Consider the following 14,639-nt stretch of genomic DNA (forward strand, 5'->3'; position numbering starts at 1 on the left):
AAATGATGCAGCACCTGGAATGGGTATTGTGCATTTCAACTCTCAATTTGTAATTTGGTCCAAAGGAAACAGATTAGAAAATCTACCAAGGATTTGAAACCTCCCCTCTGGTTTAGACAAAGTCTGCCGAAACATTTTGGACAGCTGGAAATGTCATCACCTGCATCTTTATCTTTCTGAATAAAAATGGCAAAGGTTTTGGATATTCCTTCAGATCTAACATGCAGTACTGAGGGCTGGTTCTGGACACCTGCTGCGCACATTCTGAGTTGTACACATCTACAGTATATGCTGGCAGCGCGCAACTCTCACATTCTGAGTTGTACACATCTATATGCTGGCAACGCACAACTCTTCCATTCCTGAGAGTAGCTGTCACCATTGTTATCAGCATTTACAGCTATCCCATGCAAGATGAAGGAGATGCAACTAAATTTTGCATTCAGAATACATAAGCACAATTCATAATAGCAAGTAAATGGCCACAAGCCAATGCATTCACAATGTTACCACCCAATTACCATCCAGAAACACCCATCAAGTGGCTGCAGAGAAATGGCTGAGATACGTATGACTCTGAATCGCTCGTAGGTTCCTAAAGGCCTGTATGCACCCTGCAATGCATGGGCAGTATGAAAATGATCGGCAAATACGGTCACATTCAGAACTGCGTTCGGCTCAGAATCAGGCACTAAAAGACTACAGACTCCTCTTTAAACCCAGAATGGTCATCAAAATTGGAACCTCCCATTAGTCACCCTTCTCTTGAGGTGAGAACTCAGAATCCTCCTTGTAGAAAACCTGGTCTACATGATCACGCTTCTGTGGTCTCTGAAATAAGAAAATGTCAATAAGACTTGTCAGTGAATAGGAAACACACGCCAACCTCATAACAGATTTTACTGAAGTCTTTGATTAGTGGGGTTCAACTTGCATCACAGAGACTGGGTCTAACAAATTTTAGGTGGAATTCCCCTGCGAGGTTGAAGGAAAATTTTCACTCACCCACTGAGTGCATAAAGTGAATTTTGTTAGCTCAGTAGATTGAGCGAAGTACAGTATCTTGCCAAAGCTGGATCATCCATCTTAGCTGTGTCCTCTCCAGATGCTATAAAACCTGCACAGTAGGCATCTGTTTACTGCCATGCATACAAGTGCTTTGTTTGGCATCTGGAATAGGTACAGTAGATTAAATTAGATTTTCCTACTCCTTGGGGTATATTTACTAAAGTGCGGGTTTTTAGAAGTGGGTAGCACAGATGGTGTAATGGTTAGCATTACTGCCTCACAGCACTGAGGTTATGGGTTTGATTCCCACTGCAGCCCTAACTGTGTGGAGTTTGTATATTCTCCCTGTGCTTGCGTGGGTTTCCTCTGGGTGCTCCGGTTCCTCCCACATTCCAAAACTATACTTGTAGGTTTAATTGGCTGCTAACAAAAATTGACCCTAGTGTGTATGTGTGTGCGTGTACATGTGGTAGGGAATATAGACTGTAAGCTCCTCTGGAGCAGAAACTGTGAATGGACAAAGCACTGCAGAATATGTGTGCGCTATATAAATAACTGGTAATAAATAAATAAGTGGAGATGTTGCCCACAGCAACCAATCAGATTCTAGCTATTATCTTCTAGAAGGCGCTAGATACATGTTAAGTAGAAGCTGATTGGTTGCTATGTGCAACATCTCCACTTCTAAAAACCAGCACTTTAGTAAATATACCTCCATGTGTAGATTTGGATTTGGTCTTGTTATCCAACATTGTGGAAAGGATACAGAGCAAAAAATGTTACCATAAGTGAGAATAAAGGAAAATCTGGGGTTAGATCTACTAAGACGTGGTTTTACAAAGCTGCCTATGAATGGCAGTTTTTCCAGATGGATTTCAAAGGGCACAATTAATGCTAAATCAGTCTTTTTTAAGCAGATTATCGACGGCTTTGCACAATTATATCTTCGTAATCTACCCCCTTGAAGCTATTCTGGTACAGAATTAAAAGTTAAAGATAAAGCACTGGCAGATACAAACATTTAATAGTACCGATAAAAGCACAGTCTTTCACAAGAATTACACTGAACAAACAGCTACTCAGCCACATAGAGTTTTCCAAAAGTTAAGTCACTAAGAGGAGCTTTATTGTGAGGTAAACCGAGGAGCTTCAGCCAAGAATTGTACACCCAGAACAGAGAAAATGTGGAAGATGTTTTTCACAGCCGTACAGGAATGTCAGTGAAGAAGAATTCTAGCAGGTTTCCGAGGTAAAGCCTGTTAAGGAAGAGGTATCAACCACAGGGGAATACTTTACAATGGGAGCTAGCTGTAAATAGGATAGATCCCGAACTAGCTACTATTTTCATAGTAGCATATATCCTATTAAAAGATGCTTTTTGATCCAGAGTTGTAAAAAAAAAAGCTGTGAGATGAAAATACTGTGCATGGCACAGTAGGAGCGAGAGGATGCTGGGTCTATTTTTTGCACAGCTTAGAAGCACTCCCGCCACTGAAAAAAAATGAGCTAATAAGTGCTAGCATAGTTGGGACCCTCCTTCACTGTATTTCAATTGCTGAAATAGTGTATACAGGGGACTGTGGAGAATGCAGCTTGACACCAGTTCCACTAAACTCATTGAGAATATACACCACCAAACAGGGTTAATACTCATTGGGCACTTAGATATACTGGAGATCCAGTGAGCAAGTGTTAGAGAGGGGCTTCAGACTGAGAGCTCCAGAGTGCCAGTTCTAGCCCCATGGTATCAGTGTCACCCAGATTGAAATATAAATCGAGTTTTTAACTTGCACACTTGACAAAAACAATAACTGAACAAAAATAATGAGTCATTAAAATCTAAAACATGCATCCATGTCCTTGCAGTGCCATCTACACCTATACTTTTACATGCAAACCCAAGATTTAGTTTTTCAGGAGAAAATTACTTAAAGATTAAAGATGTGGAGAATGCACATTTGTGGGCGCATTCTCTGCTTAATAGGCAGTTAAAGAGCATTTTTCTCCCTGCAAAAGTGCTTGAACATTCTCAGAGGTCATGTAAAAGATATTTCCAGACGAATCAAACAAAGAAACAATGCCTCATCTGATAAAAATAGTGCTGATGTATTATCACTGTCATGATTAAATGAAAATATATATGAGAATATTTTGGGGTGAAAAACAGAAGAGAAATAAAATTAGATGAATGTTACCTGTTCTCTTTCTTGACATAGTCTCCTGTTTGCTGATCCATGATATGAATCTTAACCACAGGCCGTGATGTCATGATGTTGGTTTTCAGCTTATCAGCGCGATGGATGAAAACTGCCAACATCAAGCTGTCATCATATATATGTCTAGCACTGCTTCTATTTTCACCATCCTCACCTGCATCAGTTTTTGTGATGTCATCTATCAATATGAATATTGTTTTTGTTGGTATGGATTGAGTGGAATATGGAACAGACATGAGATGAGCAAGTTTTAGAAGCCAACAATGAAAGTGGAACTAAAGCTGAAAACAATATTTTGGCATGTTGTAGAGAACGGTAAGCTGTACTGTCCAGTACTTCCCGTAATAACATAATTCAGAAGTTGGTTAGTGTCGGCTGCCATTTTTCAGTAAAACTCTATTTCCCTACCCATTCTCTTGAATGAATACATAAACTGATGCAGCATTTTCCATTAACTCGTTTACAAATCATGAAAAACAATTATTAAAAAGTATTACCATTATAATTTTTTTATTTTTTTTTTAATTATGACTCTTGATATACAGCACAATACCATCATTAAAATCATCTTAAATAGGATACTGCAGGGAGGGAAATCTGGTCAACAGATAACCCCATGGTCATATGTGTGGGGTGATAAGAGAGCAAAAAACCCTGAGATGAGATTATTCTACCCAACTATTTAACAAAAGAAAAAATATTTTAACCTCTACACTGGAGGTTAGAGTGGCCACAAATCCAGAACAACTAAGTTGCATAGAGAAAAGCTTATTTAAGCAAACAATTTTCAGCCCCAACAAATAAGTTATTATACATTATGCTGTTTTGTTGTCACTATTTCATGACATCATTATATCTTTAAGAAAAAAAAGGGAGGGGGTAGAAAAAAAAAGGTAGAAATGAATAACAATATGTTGCAGCAGTAAATTAATTAATCTTTATAAAATAAGTATGATCCGGGATTCTCACGTTTAAATGGTAATGTTCACTAAAAACACTGCATATATAATTAATGCTTTGAATTAGCTAGAAATAACTATAATGAAAGTATCAAACAATAACATTGCTAAATAAAAGATAAACAATCAATGGGTAAATAATAAAATACTGACTCTAATTAGGAACAAAGAAGCAGTTATAAAATGGACATATTGACAATTCCATATATATTATTCAAAGTAATTACGGTATCAGTGCTAAATCAGTTGTACTTAGGAACAGTATATAATCCCATAACTTTATTTAAATGTTACTGAAAAATTGTATGTCGTACAGCAAACTTTAGTCGTCTCTGAACTGTTGAAAAAGTGTTTAGAAATCTAACTGCTTGATATATTGCTGGTCTATCAAATTCTAAGTATTCATTTAGAAGTGTGCAAAAAATATGTAGGAAAAAAGAAAAAAAGGTTCACGCAAATAAAAAGTGTACTTGTGTGCATAAATTGAGTAGTATGTATCTCACAATGCATCCAACTGAAATTAGCATTTCCATCAGACATACGTCAGATGTAATAAGTGTGTATTCTTATACCTCCATGAAAGCGTGCAGTTTGTGCAGGAAAAGCAGAGAAATGGCTTGATTGTGTTAAAGCCACATTATCCTTTTTGTACACAATATAAAAACATAATGAAGTGTGAAATACACAGGAGAGAATATTGTCTTTACAGTGTAAATAAATGTGAAAGCTAAATACCCATTAAAAGAAATAAAATGAAATATAATAACAGTTGTTTTACCCCTTAAAAATCAAATGGGCACAAACAGAAATGTCAAAAATGCAAAAAGACAACTGGACTTCATATAATAAAAGCACGATGCTGAGTTAATTAATATTATCTGGAGGGGTCAATACCCAATCAACAGTGGCTACTTATGCTGGGCATACACTATACAATTATCTGTCAGATATCTGTCCAATCTGGCTGGTTGGAATGAAAATCTGGTAATGTATGGGAGCAAATAACAATTGAACATTTGTTCACAAACACTGGAAAATAGCCAAAAATGGTTGTTCAGACAAATTGAATAAATAAAATAAATTTAACCAATTTGAACAATCATTTATGTCTGCTTTCCAGTGTTTAAAACCATATAAAATCGATTGTCATTTGCTCCCATACATTACCAGAGTTTCATTCCAACCAGCCAGATTGGACAATTATCTGACAGATAATTGTATAGTGTATGCCCAGCATTAGTGATGCTTATGATAATCATTATCATTGCAAGAGACACACCTCCTAACAGGTGCATCTGTATCACAATCACATGAATAAGCTTCAACATGTACTCAAGCCTCAACATAAGCATGTATGCGTACACATTTTTGTTGCAGCACAGAAATGTATATCATACACAAAAAAACAGACGTACAAATAAGCCTCTACATGGCCAGTGTTGTTCGTGAACAAAACCATTTCATCATATCCTTCATGTATATTTTTACAGATTAATTTATATATTTATATTCAAACATACATTGGGCCATATTCAATATGTGAGCGAAAAGTCTGTGCTGGGGACCTGGCGAAACTTGGATCTGCGAAAATAAAAAACGTGAATTTTCGGGAAATGTGCCTGGGACCCCCCTAAAGATGTCCAGACATGAGGGATCACTATGGGTACCCCCATTTTGCCTGCTGAAGGAAGTCGGGGTTTGCAATAGCCGCGGCAGGTGCATATTTGCGGCTATGAAGAAGTGGTGAAGAATAGCACTTAGATTTTTTTATTTTTTGGAAAAATAACTATATCAAATTTGGGGTACATGAAAATGGGGGTAAGCATATTTTTAAGTCCCTAAAGTGCATTTTGAAAATCCTTCAAAAATGCACCTGCCGCTACCACCCGCATTCTTTTAAACACCTGCCGCATACTTGGGAACCCCTCCTGAATTAATTTCGTTATTAAAAACGTGTTCCCCATAATTTATTTATTTTTTAACCCCAAAATTAAACACTTTTTTTGGGGTGTCCCTATTTTTTTAAAAAAACTTTTTTTGGCACAATTCATTTTTAGGGGCTATTCCCAGGGGTGCAGGCAATTTTTTTAAGCCTGCACCCCTAAACCTCAATTCTGCACTTTTTTTTGCCATGTAAAACATGGTGAAAACTTATTCCTGTCTTTTTTCAAAGACTTTTCGCACCGGCAAAAAGTCTTTGAAATTGAATACGGGGATGATTCAAACATGCAAAAATGACGTCATGGGCGATAATTTATCGCCGATTCCGACTTTTCACAGCCAAATTGAATATGGCCCATTGTGTTTTAGCAATACTAAGTAAAGCTATTCAATGTCCCTTTTTTGGTCTTTGATCTAATATCTTTAACTATAAAGATACTTAATTCCAATCAGGCTCAAGCTTTACAGTGCTGCAACATTTTATTGTTATTTGGTATGTTTATCCATGAATAAACTTTATTTTACAAACATTCGAGAGTTTAGCATCCTTTCTTCATGGAGATATATGTGGATTTTACTATATTTTATGCAGTTCAGAGTTAAGTCAGTAAAGTATTTCCATAGGTAAATTCAGAGGGGTTTCCAGTTGCCCAGAAACCTCCCTTCCTGCCCAGCTAGCAGCTGAAATTAGGCCCACAATAGCAGTAGTAAAGAATATGATTTTACTAGAGCAGTAGCCATAACATGCAGTACAAGAGACAGAACGGAAATGTTGCACACGCCCAACTAAGGTGGACTGGCCCTACTGCCACATCTAAGGGTTTGCTGTGGGTCTCGGCCCTGCATACACTGCACTTTGTATGAGGTAGAGTATAGCTAGTTAAGTGCTAATCATGGGCTGGCCACACTTGCTCTAAAATCAAGCATTTGGAATCCCCCCTAGAAATCCTGCGTATTCGCCTGAATAGATAGGTATGTTTACATCTGGACCTTTTACTTTTACAATTCCAATATATAACTCTGCATTATAGAACTTGTTTTAATGATTCACCATTTGCAGACAACAGTCCAGCAGAAAAGTCAATCTAGACCAGTGCTGTCGAAGTATTTCATGGGGTGGCAGCAGACTGCATCCATCGTTCATGTTATTTATTAGATTTCCTGCTCATTAAACATAAATACTTCTGGTTAAGTTATATGAAATATATATGCATTTAGGTTCATTTAGTGACCCATTAGAAAAGGTAGTGTCTTCAGAATTCTCAGAAAATCTTGGGAGGCAGACAGATAACTTCACTGGAAGCTTCCACTTGCTGCCAAACTTATTTGTATTTCATATACAGAAAGCACTGCACATCGCACAAGCACAGTTGATAGAATACCAACCTGCTCTGGACTTTCGCTTAGTCTTCTTGACTTTAACTCTAGGGACATCATCTTCCTGTTTTACAGCATTATTTAGAAATGCTTGTGACTGAGTCTGGTCCTGTATCTCTGCTGGAGTGGCTTGCAGTTCAGAGAGAGACATCACACTAAATAAAAACACAGGATCAAATGAGTATCATCATTGTACTAGGCAGACTTGAATTGTCCATACATCTCTTAAATACTAAACTTAAATAAACTTAAAATGTACCATTTAAAAAAAGTGGGATTTTTACACTCCTATTAAATGCTTTTCTGAGTCCACTGGGAACCCTAGACCTTTGGGGGTATAGAGCCTCAGCCTGGAGTAATTCAAACTGTGCTATAGGCCTGATTCTGCGTGACATGTAAAGCAGTCACAATTTCAGACACCTACTGCAATCCAATCCTATGTTACTATCCGCCTGTATTCTGAGTCATATGCAGCTATGTGATCAAACAACTCCAAGCCGCAAAAACAGCCATCATCACTAGTAACGTCACTTACACCTACCCCATGCTTGGTGCAAAAAATATGACTAAATATGGAGTGCACAATCCATATGCAAACTCAGAATATTTTGCACCTCTTGCTACAAACCCACAACATGCCCATGGGACCATTTTCTTCTCTTAACAGCATTATAAAGGATAATCTGTTTTGTAAAACTCAAGAGTCCTATTTACATGGATATTCGTAGTCCTGAGAAAGTCCAACAAGTGAAGGAATCTCTCTAATTTGGAGTACTGATTTCCGTGCAATGCAGGGTTCAGAGTGTCCTAATTTAATTGGATCTTGGACACCGCCTTTGCCTTTGTCCGAAGAACAGCCCTAACATCATGAAAACTGAGATATTGAGATCTATTCCTAGCATAGACACCCTCCATGCTGTAGATCTAGTCAAAAGAAAGTCTGTCTTCCATATAAAAAACCTTAACTCCACAGAATGCAAAAGCCATCAAGACTAGGGTTAAATTCCGAGGAGCGATTAGAGAACTGATGGGAAATTGCACCTGCAAAAATGGTAGAAGTGCAACTTTCTACTGAAAGAAAACCAAGAGAGCCAAGACAGGAAACTTTAAATACAAATTTAGAGGCCTTGCTGCACAACACAAGCCAACTCACTAAATTAAATGAAGAGGTAGGAAATTTTTCTTCCAGCACCACAGACTATGAGGGGTAATCAATATGGGAGCGAAAAGTCCGTGCTTGACTTTTTGCTCCACATCGTAGTTTTTCCTGGGATAAAGTATTGGGTGCGCACCCGCTTTATCCCCGTATTCAATATAAAACCTACGAAAACGGGAAGCTGCGAAGTGGGATCTGCGTAAAAAAACTAAATTTTCCTGGAATAAATTTTAGGACCTCCCTAAAGTTGTAAAAACATGGGGGATCACTATTGGTACCCCCGTTTTAGCCTGCAAATGAAAGTCGGGGATTTAAATAGCCACAGCAGGTGTTTTTTCCCGACATTGAAGAAGTGTTGCAGAAGAGCACTTAGGTTTTTTTTCTTTCGTTTTTTTAAGTGGTCCCATCAAATTTGGGGTATATGAAAATGGGTACTAGCATATTTTTATGTTCCTAAAGTAAGTTTTTAAAAATTCTGCAACTATGCCGCTAATAGCCTATTCTAGAAAACACCTGCCACATACTTGCAGAATAGCCCTGAACCTATTTCCCTATTTTTAAACACTATTTTCCCAATTTATTTTTTTTCACCCCAATTTTTAAATACATTTTTTGGGGTGTCCCTATTTTTTTTTTAACTTTTTTTGACACAGTTATTTTTAAAGTGTCATTCCCAGGGGTGCAGGCTTTTTTTTAAGCCTGCACCCCTAAACCCCAATTCTGCACTTTTTTTCGCCACCTATTCAGTGATGAAAAGTTATCCCGTTTTTTTTCAAAGGGTTTCCGAACCAGCGAAAAGTATTTGAAATTGAATACGGTGTAAAACCAAAACCTCCGAAAATGATGTCATTGGTGCGAAAACATCGCAAAAACGAAGTTTTCGCTCCATATTGAATACCCCTATATATTATGTCTTCCACACCCTATGATACCTTTTGACTGAACTTGGCTTCCTTGCGCGGAGCATGATCCTCCATAACAATATCTGGAAAAACTTTTGCCTTATAAAACATGGATTCAACAGCCAAAATACTGATGGGAAAAATGTCAGAGTACAATGTCCACTCATCCAATCAGTCAGAAACCATGAAACTAACTATAATTTATTTGTGCCAAAATATGGTAGACGAAACAGAAAGTGCTGTGTTTCAAGCAACCAGACACCTTCTCTTAGTAAGTCAGTCAGAACAAATTTTGTAGGGGACAATACCTAAAGAAAACATAAGACTAAGTGCAAACTAATAGTGCAAGACCAGACAGTGGAAGCACTGTAAATCAGGTAGGTTGTTCAGCTATCAAACACCTAAAAGGAAGTCAATCAGATCAAATATGTCAGAAATTATGTGTTGTTATAGATTATAGTCTATAACACCCATTTTGTCCAGTAGAAGGGCTTTTACACCTAAAACTTTTAAGGATGGCCTTACTATGTGTTCAATAAAAGACCACAAATTCCCTGTTAAATAAACATTGCGTAATTGCAGAATGCTATTTTCTGAATGACTTCAGTCAAAAGCCCTCAAATCCCAAAAACCAAATGCAACTATTGAAGAAAGAAATAAAGATCTAAGAAGCCATTAATATAAAATAAATACACACACCTTGTTTCCGGCTCCATTTCCACCAAATCCCTTTTTTTTTTCTTTTTCTTCTCAGTTTTATTGTTCAATAGAACATACTCCTTTTCATCCTTGCTAAAATGTTCAGAGAGATGAGCCTTTAGTTTCTTTTTTATCTTCTCTTTGATTTCATTTGATTCCTCCTGAGATACTTGAAGTCTATAAGCTTCAATGAGTTGGTCTTCATCATCAAAATCATTTGGGATGCTCTCTTCTGTTGAAATTGTTCGATTCTTCTTTGTAACACTTTTTAATTGCTGTCCTTCAAGATAGGATATGTTGCTGTTATCCAATTTCTGGTGTTCATTAGGGTTAGTTTGTTGAATCTCTTGAATTCTCTTTTTCCTCCTCTTTTCAGCCCTTGGTTCTTTGTGCTCTTTGAAGCTGACATTACTTTCTTTCTGAATTCCCGGGATAAGTTCACTCAACTTACTATTTGTAAACCTTGGACTTTCCTCTTCAGTGTTGTTCGTTACTGCTTTATGTGCACTATCTTGCTGAAGATCAAGTTGATTGTTGAATGTTTCCAGCTGAGTAAAAAACAGGAAATACTTTTAATTAAGCTAAAATATTTGCAACTTGAAACACTGTTTCTTTCATAATTAAGAGATATGTGAAAAGCCTCTGCTGACAATGTGGAATAAGTAGCTGTATAACTAAAAACAATAATAGTAAGTTAATTTTAATAAAAGAGAAAATGATGAAAAGGCAACAAAACACATTTTCCATTTCCTTATCGCCTTAAAATTACATTGGCAATTGAAGATCCACAAAATTAAGGATTACTCAAATAGCTTATGTATTTCAGCTCACAACGTTTTAAAATGCAACAGAAGAAATTTGGGAAATTCAATATGCTGTCTATAATTAACCAAAGGCTTCCTTACAAGCAATTTGACCATTATATCTTCTCACTAGGATATATGAAAGCACCAAACTGGAAAATGTCACAAATTATTTGCCATTTCCAAGATTCTTACTGTTGGAAACAGACATATCATTAATCTATATAATTTACTACATTCCCTCTTTTGGAGCTTGTCCCTTACTTGTAATTAGGCTGCCGAGAAGAGAACTACTATAGGAGAAGAGAGATTAATAGGTAATAGCTTGAAGTAAAATCTTGGACAGTGGATACGTTGCTTATGTTAAGTACACTGAAGCAGGAAATTGGTCCTAATGTGATAACTATGGTTGCCTTGTTTGTCTATGTGAACAATGAAGAGTTTTACAATTATCATGATCCAGTAAAGTTTACTTTGCACTAATTGTAAAATCGACAAAAGCTGACATCCGAACTTTGCAATTGCTAAATGGTTTAGGGCCTATCCACTAAGGCACAGGTTCTCAAACTCTGTCCTCAGGACCCAAAACAGTGCATGTTTTCCAGGTCTCCTCACAGAATCACAAGTGAAATAATTAGCGCCACCTGTGGATCTTTTAAAATGTGTCAGTGAGTAATAAATACACCTGTGCACCTGCTGGGTGACACTAGAGTGGTGCATGTGGAAACAGATGTTTCCGCATGTTGGGCCCATTCATCATTATAGTCCTCATGTGGCTATTGTTTATTCATCAAGCTCCAAAAACTGAACATTTTCAGAGCTTGACAGCAGAAACTAACACCATCATCATATCGCATTATCCCACTGAGCCTAGCTCCTTCGTATTGGAAAGAGATCCGGAGTGCAAAGAGGGATCTCCCCGGCTTACTTCTGTTCCCTCTGTGCGCACACTGTCTGTCAGTGTAAACCTTTGCTGCTGCTAATTAGCTGTGAAAGAGTGAGATTGCAGGACAGCTGCTTTTTAGAGCAGTTACCCCAGCACATGAGCAATACTGAATTGTTGTTGGCCACCAGAAATTGCGGCCAGTTAAGACACTTAATTTATGTGGGGCATTCAAGTAATAACAATGAATAGGTCCCATATGGAAAACTCTGGGCAGTTCATATAAAGTATGGCTAACTCTGAAGAAATATTAAAGCTTTTTTGTATATTTGTATTTTTTCACTTTCTTTAATATCATGTAATTCAGGCAGCATAAATATTAACATACATAATTAATACATTTACAAAAAAAAATACATATGCATTTAATTAGAGCAACAAAACTTACTATATGTTCTTCTTGAGGTAATCTCTTCTTTTTGGATTTTTTAATATCTGATAGGGCAACATATCTCTGGAAAATCTCATCAAAATGTGCTTTTGTTCGGGCTTTTGCCTCACTCTCTACTGCAAACATAGCAATGTCAGGACACAGTACATAGTAAAACAAATACAAATTGCACATGTAATATAATACTGAATCTGCCAAGATACAAATAGATATCAGTCACTCATCAAATAATAATATAAAAATTCTATATATATATTTTTTTTTTAATAAATCTGTTTATTGAACAGCAAAAGACATTGTACAATCCAAGAATTGAATATAATAAAACCATCCAAAATACAACTGGTCTGTTTCTTGAAACTAACAATACACAAAGTTACTGTTATTGTTTTTTTTCATTTTTTTAGAGCTTAGAGCAAACTGGATTTGAAATGATTTCATAGTACAGAAAAAGAGTATCCGAAAATACAATAACATATTAGAAAAACAGAAACTGCATAAATTGTAGATAAATCAACACATTATACCACAGCATAAGGTCTATAAGATCTAGAACTAAAAAAGGAGAAATAAAAAATTCTATTACAACATATAATCAGTATCAGTCAAACTGCATAAAGTTACTCAACTATTATATTATATTATAGCCCATGTCGTCATAAGAATGTAACAAAAGGAGAGAAGAGAATAAGATAAACGTAGAAATAAGTGGGGGGAAAAAGACAATTTGGCAAAGTGAGGTCTATGAAGAGAAGCACATATAGAAGAACAGAAATTATTCTAAGTAATGCGTCTTAGCATAAACCAATCCGTATGTTCAAAAACTTTCCATATATTATTCTGAGTTTGAGTTGGAAAGTACTGTATGTAAGGTACCCATTTTTTGGAGAAAAATCTGCACTCCCTTTTCAATGTTCAGAATAGCCATTCGTCTTTCACCATAAAGAACCTCCAGCAGTGCAGTTTTCCATTCATTTAATGTGAGTGCTGATCGTATGATCCAATATTTAAGAATGAGTTGTTTGACCACTGTAACCATGACCCCCAAAGAGGGTTTCCATAAATCCAAAGAGGATTTAGTCTCCCATATCGAGAATTCAGCAAATAGAAGAGCTGCAGCATTTTTAGATAGCTGAAGAGGTAGGGTAAAGTTAAAATAATACCAAATTTTATTCCAGAATCTATGGATCTTTCTGCAGTACCAGAGATTATATGAAAGATAGGCATTGGAACAATTACATTTTACACAATTTCCTTCCTCTAGTGGTACAAAATAGTGCCTTTGAGACGGGGATATATACGTGCGATTAAGAATCCTGAGATGTATCTCTTGTAACCGTGCTGATTTAAAGCAAGGTATAACACAATCTAAGTTTACAATAATGGATTCAAAATCACACAGCTCGGGTATTTCTGTATGCCATGCTTCTGCTATTGTTGACCAAGCATGTATAGATACATGCTTGGTCAACAATACTGTGTAAAAGAAAGTAAAGTGCCGCCTGGGTCAAATACATCCTTAATGTTGATTATACCTTTTTGACTCCTGTCTGAAAAGAGGATTATCAAAAGAAGGGAGCAAAACTGGGTTACCCCACAAAGGGATATGGGGAGATGATAAGGGGTTTTTCTTTAAATGTGCGTTAACCTTCAACCATGCAATATAAGTATCCCAAAACAATATATTGGTGCAGAACCTCAAAGGGATGTTTGCTTTTGGTGAGTGCAGCAAAGCTGCTGGGGCATAAGGGTGGAATAAAGCTTCTTCTAGGGCCGAATTAGTATAGTGTTCGGTGCGTAATAACCAGTCTGTTATATATCGGAATAAAGCGGATTTCGCGAAGGCATCATTATTTGGACACCTAGCCCTCCCTTTTTCTTTGGTACATAAGCTGGAGAGCGTGTCATCCTAGGCTTCTGATACTTCCAAATAAATGTGAAAAATATTTGTGTATATTTCAATATATCTGCTTTCGTTAGTGTAATTGGTAAAGTCTGTAGGAGATATGTTAATTTCGGGAATATTACACTCTTTATCACACTCATCCAAGAAGAGAAAGTTTAAGGTTTTTCCAATGCAGAAATTGGGAATTTTATCTATTCAGCAGCGTAGAGAAGTTGATAGCATAAAGTGCGGATAGTTGAGCAGGTATAAATATGCCTAGATATTTGAGTTTAAGTGTTGCAATTGTGAAAAGAGAAGCTATTAGAGGGTGTGAGGATAGGAAGGTAGACGCATTAATG

At 36.7% G+C, this 14,639-nt stretch overlaps 1 protein-coding gene across 7 annotated transcripts in view; it reads right to left on the reverse strand.

Moving 5' to 3' along the window:
- The window catches only part of AHI1 (Abelson helper integration site 1), a 404,344-nt gene that overhangs the window by 353,040 nt on the left and 36,665 nt on the right, over positions 1-14,639 (reverse strand). For all 7 annotated transcript variants that reach the window (XM_088452390.1, XM_088452372.1, XM_088452409.1 and 4 more), the window contains exons 3-6: positions 12,393-12,511; positions 10,259-10,806; positions 7,511-7,656; positions 3,204-3,402 (exon numbers count right to left, since the gene is read on the reverse strand). In XM_088452390.1, coding sequence (XP_088308516.1) covers positions 3,204-3,402; positions 7,511-7,656; positions 10,259-10,806; positions 12,393-12,511 — 1,012 coding nt within the window. The remainder of the gene's footprint in view (positions 1-3,203; positions 3,403-7,510; positions 7,657-10,258; positions 10,807-12,392; positions 12,512-14,639) is intronic.

This window comes from Taudactylus pleione, unplaced genomic scaffold (assembly GCF_031769625.1).
Source record: "Taudactylus pleione unplaced genomic scaffold, aTauple2 ptg000006l, whole genome shotgun sequence".
NCBI classification, from domain to species: domain Eukaryota; kingdom Metazoa; phylum Chordata; class Amphibia; order Anura; family Myobatrachidae; genus Taudactylus; species Taudactylus pleione.